Source organism: Triticum urartu, chromosome 7 (assembly GCF_003073215.2).
Source record: "Triticum urartu cultivar G1812 chromosome 7, Tu2.1, whole genome shotgun sequence".
Taxonomy (NCBI): domain Eukaryota; kingdom Viridiplantae; phylum Streptophyta; class Magnoliopsida; order Poales; family Poaceae; genus Triticum; species Triticum urartu.
Window position 1 is genome coordinate 660,735,042 of NC_053028.1, and position 10,416 is coordinate 660,745,457.

Consider the following 10,416-nt stretch of genomic DNA (forward strand, 5'->3'; position numbering starts at 1 on the left):
GCCCGTTTCAAAATGCGGTCAAAACGGCGGGCTTGACCGTTCCTAGCTAGTGGTTGAATCTCTGAATTTTTTGGTGTTTCTCTGATTAAATAGATACTTATGTACCTAGAAATGATTTTTGGAAAAAATAAAGAGCAAACTATGAGGCAGCTACAGTTCAAATTTGACCCGTTTCCAACTAAATCGACGGCAATTTGTCTTTTTCACCAGAGGTGGATCAAAACTTTTTTCACCCAACCATTTGGTCAGTTGTGCATTATATATGTCCTAGTATTTTATAAAATTGATTTGGTCCACTTTTGCAACAATTATTTGGTAGGTCCTTCACAAAAAACCTCCTTTTGGGCACTCGAAAAATGGAAAATGAATTTTCTGTGCAAAGAAAATGAAAACTTCCTTAGGCAACATTGTTTGGAATTCCAAGATGCACCCTTGTGCACAATATGAGATCATTTGAACAAACTATGCCATGAATGTGGCCATAAGATTGATCATTTGGCTTGAAAGCCATGAATCTTAACACATGATAGCTCATTTTTGAGAACACTTTTTTAAAATAATTACCGTATTAGAAGTTTATTATTTTTCCTGGAAACTTGGTCACATATATTGACACAATGCGAAGGTTTTCCAATTTTTTGAATTTTTTTGAATTTTTTATGCCCGTTTCAAAATGCGGTCAAAACGGCGGGCTTGACCGTTCCTAGCTAGTGGTTGAATATTGGAATTTTTTTGGTGTTTCTCTGATTAAATAGATACTTATGTACCTAGAAATGATTTTTGGAAAAAATAAATAGCAAACTATGAGGCGGCTGCAGTTCAAATTTGACTTGCTTCTAGCTGAATCGGCGGGAATTTGTCTTTTTCACCAGAGGTGGATCAAAACTTTTGACACCCAACCATTTGGTCAATTGTGCATTAAATATGGCCTAGTATTTTAGAAAATTGATTTGGTATAATTTTGCAACAAATATATAGTATTTCCTTCACAAAAAAACTCATTTTGGACACTTTAAAAATGGAAAATGATTAAAAAAACTAATTTCTCCTAACTCTTTTAAAAGATATTTGTCTTATTTCAATTTGCCATTATTCCCGAAAACTAAGGTCAAATTTGATGAAACATGAGAAGATATTTTATTTTTATTTTTATTTTTCAGATCATAAAATAGCCAATATGATTTAGCACCTTACTTTTAGTCGATTACGACCAATTTAGATGGTCAAAAAAATGTAGTACTGGTATACTACGTTCTGATTGGTCCAGGAGCATCTCACGCGGATCGTGCCTAATCACCATCGGATGCTCCTAGATCCAACGGCCCGCCTGTCTCACCCATGTCACCCAACCCACAACCCGCACTCCCTCCCACGCACCCAACCACACCCAACCCCTCGTGCCCACTCGCCTCTCTCTCTCTCTCTCTCTCGAACCCTAGCGCTCCACTCCTCCCTGGCCGCCACCGCCTCCGGCGCCCTCTGTCCGGCGAGTTCCATATGGATCGATCCCCTCCAATCCGCACCACCTCCGGCGCCCTCTGTCCGGCGAGATTCATATGGATCGATCCCCTCCAACCCTCCAACCCACGACTCCTCTCTGGATCTCTGGATTGACCCAACCGCTTCTCCCCCAATCCCAGCCTCCTCCATGCCGAGCCGAGAGACACTCCCCACTTCCAGCCGAAACCCTAGCCTGAGACACCTTCCTCCTCGATGGCCAACCCCTCCATGGCGGCCGGCGGCAGGGTGCCCTTGGCGGAGGGGGTCCGTGCCGTCGGAGCCCAGATCCGCAACCGCATCCGCGTGGCGCCCGTCGACCGCGTGGCTGCGGCCCTGGAGACGCGATGGCAGCGTCGGCCCTGGCGGTGTTGGAGGCGGCGAGCCAGTCCCTGAGAAACCGCGAGATCCTCGGTGCCATGGGCACCACCGCGGCGGCGCTAAGCACCACCGATGCCGATGGGGTCCAACAAGGCGGACAAGCCGCTGCGGCGGATCGGTGCGTCGTTCGAGCAGCTCGCGGTCGTCGCCAAGCCACAGCAGTAGCCCGCGATGGCGGCGGGGGACTTCTCGCGTGCCTGCTCCAACGTCTCCGTCCTCTTTGGCTGCCTCGGCATCGCCTTCAAATTTGCCTTGATGGACTACGTCGCCAAGGCAAGCGGCCGCTCCTCAGCCCCCCTCTCCTCCCCCGCTACCTTCTCTGTTGTTTGGTATGCTACTTCATTGTGCTTGTATTGTATGTGGTAAAATTTCTGGTGATTCCTTCCTGGGACATTATTTAGTTGTGTGAAGCTGAGAGGTTTGGGATGAAATGACCATTGCTTGTTCAATCAGTAAATTCTTCAGTGTTCTTGGCTTCTTAGTACATGCACATTGAGTACATGCACATTCACATTTATTGTATCTGAATTGTATCAACTTGCCAGTTAGCTAATTACTACAATCATGTGCACATAACTATGTGAAGTTGATGTTCAACCATTACATGTGATAACTAGGAAGCATATTTTATCAGTGGACTGCTATTTCTTTTCTTGCTTCTGTTTGCAAAATTAGGTGATCATGGTAGCCTTGTTTTCTTTAGTGTTAAAAAAAGTACTAGGCTGCAGTTTTTTAGTGTGTCATCTTTATATGTGTCTTTCGAGTGAACAAACTATGCTAAAGGTAGATCAGGACTTTCATGTGAAGTGGAATTCTATCTTGGGTCTGATCTTTTGAATGAAAAGTTTTAGTTAGAAATACACTGCTTTCTATCTGAAGGGGTGTATAGCTGTGTTGTATGACGTTGTTAGTTTTTGATGTACAAAAATTTGGTAGGTATTCTAGGCTGATGATTGTTGGGACTCTATAGTTATTGAATGGATTTGCTAGCAACAAGGTGCCAGGCACAATTTACTGGTTATGAGAAGATTATAGTTGTGTTATTGTGATATTCAATTTATAGAATTGACTATGTTCTGTTTTTGCTTCAGGTAAACCAAGGTTTTGCTCATGGCTCGTACTAAGCAGACTGCTCGTAAGTCCACTGGAGGAAAGGCTCCTAGGAAGCAGCTAGCCACCAAGGTTTGTGACTGCAATATTGATAGTTTACCTATGCCATGTCTTTATTTATGGTTTAGGTAAATTGAACTGGGTATAATTTGAACCTCAACCTTCATTGCCAGCTTATGACCAGATATCCTACTGATGTATATGGACTATCATGGTATTATTGTTAATTTGACCATGTGCTCTACTTTGCTTTTTGACAGGCTGCCCGTAAGTCTGCTCCCACAACTGGAGGAGTGAAGAAGCCTCACCGTTACCGCCTTGGAACTGTTGCTCTTCGGTGTGTAAAATCTTCCAACCTATTGTAGCATGTGTTATAGTTTTGTTTTGAAGTATTCTCAAATGAGTAAATTTTGTGCTTGACTTTGCAGTGAGATCCGCAAGTACCAGAAGAGCACGGAGCTGCTCATCAGGAAGCTTCCATTCCAGAGGCTTGTTAGGGAGATTGCCCAGGACTTCAAGGTGATCAATCAACTTGTGCACTACATTGTGATGCTCCTGTTGTGTCAACTCTTATAGTATGATGAATCAAGTAAACTAAAAGCACCATCCTGTTCTGTCTGTGCAGACTGACCTCCGCTTCTAGAGCCATGCGGTGTTGGCCCTTCAGGAGGCTGCAGAGGCCTACCTGGTGGGTCTCTTCAAGGATCCGTGGCAAGAGGGCTTACGGTGCTTGCTTTGCCTGTGGGAATGTCTCTGGCGGGCATCTGTGTCTGCTTTTGCTGCTATTTTTAGTGATTGTTTGGAACTGCTAGCTCTAATTTAACTTAATTCTCGTTCCCCTGTTTCTGCTGTCAGTATTCCCATGGCAATTTAGCTAACTATAGTAATACTGTACAAGAAACATCATTGCATTACAAGTTGGGTTTGAATCTACTTGTGAGCAACTGGGTGCGCCCATTCTAGAAATATGATATGTAGATTTGCTTCACAGAACTGATGATGATGCACGTATTTGGAACAGTCCAGTCCATTCTCACAACCAATTAAGTCCAGAGCTCACACCTCTCTGTTGATGATGCACGTACATTCCAGTTAAAGAATAACACAGGATTAATTAATTCTTGGGCTCTTCTAGCCGTGCTTCTTACTCTAGGTTCCAAGTAGAGATTCCTATATATGTATACTTGCTTTGCTGCCGATTCCTGACTCTGTCTGTCTGTTTTGGAACTGTAAAATGCAGTGATGCGAAACATCGCCTCTGCTTCAACTGATTAATTTTCTGCGTGCCAAACAGAGCCTGTGATGTTATCAAAATATTTTCTACTCTTAATGGGTTTATCGCACTTGATGATCTTAACCACCAAGATCTCTGAGGCTCTTATTTCTAGTCTAATGTTATCAGTACAGTACATCCGATGTTTTCATGATAGATACATATATGTGACATCAATTTGTCGTTGGATATTGCTGGAAACTAGCTATGCCACATCAATTTCTTGGTTGTCTAGTTTGTTATGTCACATCAATTATATGCTTTTTCTGAGATTGTGTTTTAACTACTGCCACTTTGAGCTGTTGTAGATTTTAGTTATCAATTACAACAAAGAATTCTTACATTCCAGACTTGATCTTACTACTAAATAGCACCCCCTGTTGTTGTTGTTGTTGTTGTTGTTGTTGTTGTTATTCACCCTATCCTTGCTGTTCTGTTTTCTTGTTGGCAGATATTTTGAGTAAATTCAAGACGAAAGATGTTCAAAGAAGCTCCAAGACATTCTTATATAGCAAGTTATGTAATAATAGATGGGTTATCTAGGAATTTAATGTATCTTCTCTCTGTTTGTGAATGAAATACTAATTATGTATGTGATTTAATGTATCTTCTCTCTGTGAATTTCATGTATGTTTCAGAATTACAATTCCTGTTTCATATGAAATAGTAATTATGTATGTGATTTGAAAATGTGTGCAATGAAAACATGACTCATGCGGCCCACTTATCAAAATAATTTGAGCACATTTGAAATTTCTGACGTGTGGGACCAATGTATGATATTATGATATTTGGGACAAATGTAAAACAGTGGAAAATAAAATAGCAAAAAGTAAAAGATCATACGCTGTAAAAGGCCGCATCTAGAAATAAAAAGGCCAAATTGTTGGGCCAGGCCCATGTAGCTAGAGAAAATTAATAGAGAAAATATACAGTAAAAAGGCCGAATTGTTGGGCTAGGCCCATGTAGAAAACCGAATTGGACCGGGCTGAATCTTGTGCCACATCAGCTTGCCACGCTGGATGCCTACGTGGCCTGGGGAGGTTGCTAGTGACCAAAACGCCACAGTAGACGTATTTTGGTCATAAACGTCTTCGATCATTCCATAAGAAAGGTCGCTAATGTCAGTTTATGACGGCCAGCTTTTGACCTTATGTTTTTGGTCACAAAAGGTCACAAATGAAAATTTGTGACCATTCAGTGACCAATAGTGGTGTTCACAAGTTGACATATTTCTTGTAATGCCCCAATGTAAAAAAATGACGAAACTTGACGATTTAACTTGGGATTGGACAGTATGTTTGACGGTGGTTGTGTGAATTGTAGATGAGCTCGGTTGACTCCTCTTTCGTGGATGATTCATCGTCGGACGAGGAATTTGATTTGCGTGAAGAAGAGGAGATTGCTATGCTAGTGGCCATACACAAGAGGAAGAAACCGAAGCATGGTGGTTCTGTTTATGGTCGTGCGTTCATTCAGAGAGAACGGATTGATGCGCACAAATGGTTGGTGTGCAACTACTTTGCATCATCACCTGTTTTTCCGGAGAATTACTTTTGACGCCGTTTCAGAATGTCGAAAGACTTGTTCTTCCGCATTTGCAATTCCGTGAAGTGGCATAATCCAGTCTTCGAGCAGAGAAGGAACTGTGCCGGGTTGCTTGGCCATAGCATTGAGCAGAAGGTCACTGCCGCTTTGCGCATGATGGCATATGGTGTTCCGGCAGATTACATTGATGACAACTTGGCGATTGCAGAGAGCACTTCTATCGTCTATGTCAAGCAATTTGCAATAACTATGGTAGAAGTGTTCGGTCCACAGTACTTGAGAGCACCCAATGCTCAGGACACTCAGAGGTTTTTGGAGATGAACAAAGCTTGAGGGTTTCCAGGTATGCTCGGGTCTGTGGATTGCATGCATTGGAAATGGAAGAACTATCCAAAAGCATGGCGTGGACAATTCAAGGGTCGTGGGAAGGATGCCACTATCATTCTTGAGATAGCTGCAGATCATGAAACATGGATTTGGCATGCATATTTTGGTATGCCCGGTTCTTGCAACGACATCAACGTGCTCGTCCGGTCACCTCTCTTTGCCAACTTAGCAAATGCAGACGCACCACCGGTGACCTTCGAAGCAAATGGCCGCACCTACAACTATGGGTACTATCTTACAGATGGGATCTACCCGAGGTGGTGTACATTCGTCAAGCCGGTTGCAAAACCTGAAGGTAAGAAAGAACTTGTCTTTCATAATGCACAAGCGGCGGCTAGAAAAGATGTTGAGAGGGCATTTGGGATTTTGCAATCCCAATTTGCTATTGTGCGAGGACCATCTAGATTTTGGGATCAAAAGATCCTTTGATACATCATGACCGCTTGCGTGATCATGCATAACATGATCATTGAGAACGAGCGTGGAACAAATTTAGATTACAACTTCTATCAGTTGATGGGCATTCGTATTAACCCCATGCGCAAAGAGGAGCGCATCAGGCGTTTGATGAAGGTGTACAGCGAGATTAGAGACATCGATGTGCATAATCAACTCCAGAAAGATTTGATGGAAGAGCATTGGAAATGGCATGGTGAAAGATCCGCATAGATTCATTATTTGTTTGTTCAAAACTATGTTGTATTGTGCAAAACTATGTTGTATTTGTGTTGCATTTCATCTCCTGGATCTGAAGAACTATATAATAATTTGATATTGTGGACATGAATTTTTTATGTTGTTTTAAAACATGTTTTATGCAATATGTGGGGCTGTACAGTGGCTGGACAGCAGCCGCGCGGCTGCTGACCGGTTTTGGACCATGAATTTGGACCATCTATTGGAGTTACTCTTTTGGACCATGAACTTGAACCATCTGTTGGAGTTGGCCTTTTCTGGAGCTCCAAAAGACACTTTTTGGCGGTCCAAATTTTACATCTTTAGTTTTGGACCTTCAAAATTTGGACCATCTATTGGAGATGCTCTAAGAATTAGGATAGCACTAGTATATGCCCACATCTCCTTATCAATCATGCTACTAACTTGCTGAATATATAGATTTTCCTTCCAAGAAAAATATATTCATCTTCAATAAGAATTTCTCTATCACTGGGCAAATATTCTGGTGCAGACTATGCTCCTGCTGACTCGTTCAGACAACAAGCTACAGCCAGAGTTGAACAGTGGCACAGTTACACAGCAAAATCTGTCAAAGCTAAACTCAGTTCCTGAGAAAAAATGTCAAGGTTCTCTTCTTTGTAGGTATAGACAGATATGCCTCCTGTTAGAAAGAAATATCTCCCTTGTTCATAGATTACATTCAAATTTGTGAAGGACAATTCAGATTTTTTTTCTGGTGCTATTGTTGATATTGTAGGTTTTGTTGTTGCTTGAATAGGCACAGCGGCATACCCCCCGACCCCGCCCCGGTTCACACCCACTAAATCACTACCTGTCAATTAATCAACGTTATCGGCTCATTGGCTCTAAATCCCTTCCTCGAAGCACCTTATCGATGATTCCTTGAACTGAAACCTTCCAGCCGTTGAAGATCACATCATTGCGGTGCCACTGGATGCACCAGAACACCGAGGTGATGGATGTCCACATGTCTCTTGTATCCCTCCATCAAGTAGCTGCTCCTCATGGTCAGGCATCCACTTTTGCTGGCATTCATGGAGGACGGAATGGCAGACCTCCCATGTGACCACAAATCCAAGCAGTACAGGTCTCCAACATCTGGTCGCACATCGGGCAGCGGACCAGATGCGGCAGCCCACGGTGCTGAAGACTATCTGTTGTCCAGCATCTATTACAGGCAGCTAGCCACACAAATAATCCACAAGCTCTTAGGAGCACGACATCTCCAAACCTGACTCGTGATCGGCACTTCGGTACAAAGAATGCCGCAGATGGCCACTATTCAGTGTGGTCACGTGTCTTTCTGAAGTTGTCACTATTACCAAATATGAGGTGTCATATCAAGGAACCAGCAAATATTTCTCTGAATCTGCGGTGTAGCCAGTAGGAGAGGCTGCAACTTCCCTCCTGCTCTACCTCTGGGATATATGGAAACACAGGCATGGTGCGGTCCATCAAGCGTTACCTGCTCAACTGCTGCAGGGTGATAGTCATCTGCAGCGAGCAGTTCGAGCCTCACTCGGAAGTCAGAACCCCCAACTTATCCGCTATCTTGAGGACTCACATTGATTGAGTGTATTTCTCAAATTTCTCCAACATTATACAGCCTTTGAATATACCCATTGTTTCTTAGGCATCATCGTCTACAGGCACCTGGCCAATGATTGCAAGGAAGTCGCGGTGCTAACACAGCATGTTGACGGAAGTGAACTGATCGATGCTTCGCCGATGCATCCGCCTTGTCTTCGAGAATTGGCATCCGAACAATAACTGTGCTCGAAAAGGGTACAAGATTAGGCTGAGATCAGGCAACCTCTGTTGAATCTGTCTTTCACGGCATAATTTGTGCTGAGATCAGCCTGAAATCGCTACAGTGTGATATAATAAATAATTAGGAAAAACAGATAAGGTATCAGGCATTCGAACTGCAAAGAAAAAAAAAGCAAGAAAAGGATAACAGAGAGGCTTAGAACTAGTATGTAGACTAAGAAAACTAACCCCATGGTTTTGGACTGCTAACCATGTGGTCTGCAGATTCACACCCGTCTAATCTCTCAGAGTTGCTAACATCAAATCCGAGGTTTCGTGTGATTGGAGCACTGTTTATTTGATTCTGCAAAACAGAGCAACAACTAACAGACTCATCGTAAGGCAGATGGCTACAGAAGAACAGGTAATGATTCTCTAAATTAGTACAGAGATACCAAAATTTACTGAAGAATTGACTCTACATAAAACTAACTTCACATGAATACTAATAGCCATTATTTATAAATAATTAGCACAGAGATACCAAAATTTTGTCCAAGGAGTAAGGATATGACCATATATAATTACTAGTAAGAGGGGGTAGAACAGTTCAATGGGTATGCAAGTTTTTAGCTTCACATTATTCAGCGGAACACAGATTGACAATAGAAGTTATCTGCAGAAAACAGTATATAACCAATCAATGCAACAAAAGTAGTCTTGCCTTAATTAATAAAGCCAGGAAGCCACGAAATAAGCAGTGAGTATGAAAAGACATAAGTTAGACCAACAAAAGGTCGCTAAAGTGATAGCCTAAACATCAATACAATTATATGAACAAGCACAAGCTAAAAAAATAATACTATCCTGACATGCTTATTTACTGGAAAAAATAAGTCTATTATTATTCTGCCAAACATGTCCCTGAAATGATTAGTTTTACTCCACAACTGAGTGATCAGCATACTGCAAATTATGTTATCTATTTGATACTGGTAGAGGCAAGGCAACTATTCTTATTAGCCCAAGGAAGCAGGAGTAGGGCCTTTGATTTTGCAAAATCTTGAAAACCTGCTAGAAAAAGCAATCAGGTTTAGAGAGAGACAAAGATCCCACAGATGAGGACTACTATTTTCAATTTCGTTGGTTGTAAAAGACTTCAAATCAGGGATACTAGTGCCTCAAACTGTTGAAACTGGAACATACTTAATTACAGAATAAGATATTAGTGCTGAGCAAGAAATTGTTAAAGGCTTATTAGAAGATTTTGATTGTTTTCTGATACAGAATATTAACCAACTAGGATTACAAATCATCAACACTGACATTTCTCAGCCTTTTCAGATAGCAAGATCACATTACATGATGCACACTTATGCAAACTTCTACAAATCCTAGCTAGAGATATCAGGTAGACCTTAGCAATGCAAACACCTACGTAGAATCAAAGAACCAAGTAATGCAGATTGTATCAGAACATAAGATTCTAATAGAGATATCATGTGCATGTCAAAATAGAACACACTAAAGTGTCTCATACAGCTCTACTTGTTGCACATCAAAAGGCATAGTCAACATACTACAACCCATACCAACATGTCCACAAGGGAAACATCCAGCCAGAGACAGTGCTAGATATGAAAACGAGTACAGATCAAACTGAAAACTGAAGTTGCCATTTTCCATAACAACTAGCGAAGTTACCCGCGCATTTGCGCGGCTAGGTTGTCATTTGCCATTGTTAATATTTTTCATTTGTTTACTCTCATAC

At 41.9% G+C, this 10,416-nt stretch overlaps 1 protein-coding gene and 1 non-coding gene across 2 annotated transcripts; both read left to right on the forward strand.

Annotated features, from left to right (window-relative positions):
- The first annotated feature begins 2,923 nt into the window (after positions 1 to 2,923).
- On the forward strand, positions 2,924 to 3,681 carry LOC125522659 (histone H3.3-like). The gene is made up of 4 exons (XM_048687705.1): positions 2,924 to 3,060; positions 3,249 to 3,325; positions 3,417 to 3,507; positions 3,614 to 3,681. The coding sequence occupies exons 1-4, from the start codon at positions 2,989 to 2,991 to the stop codon at positions 3,629 to 3,631; spliced, it is 258 nt and encodes an 85-aa protein (XP_048543662.1). The 5' UTR covers positions 2,924 to 2,988; the 3' UTR covers positions 3,632 to 3,681.
- A 601-nt stretch (positions 3,682 to 4,282) lies between these two features.
- On the forward strand, positions 4,283 to 4,365 carry LOC125526093. The gene has a single exon (XR_007291556.1). It is a non-coding gene; the product is annotated as a small nucleolar RNA SNORD24 (small nucleolar RNA).
- Positions 4,366 to 10,416: the final 6,051 nt, after the last annotated feature.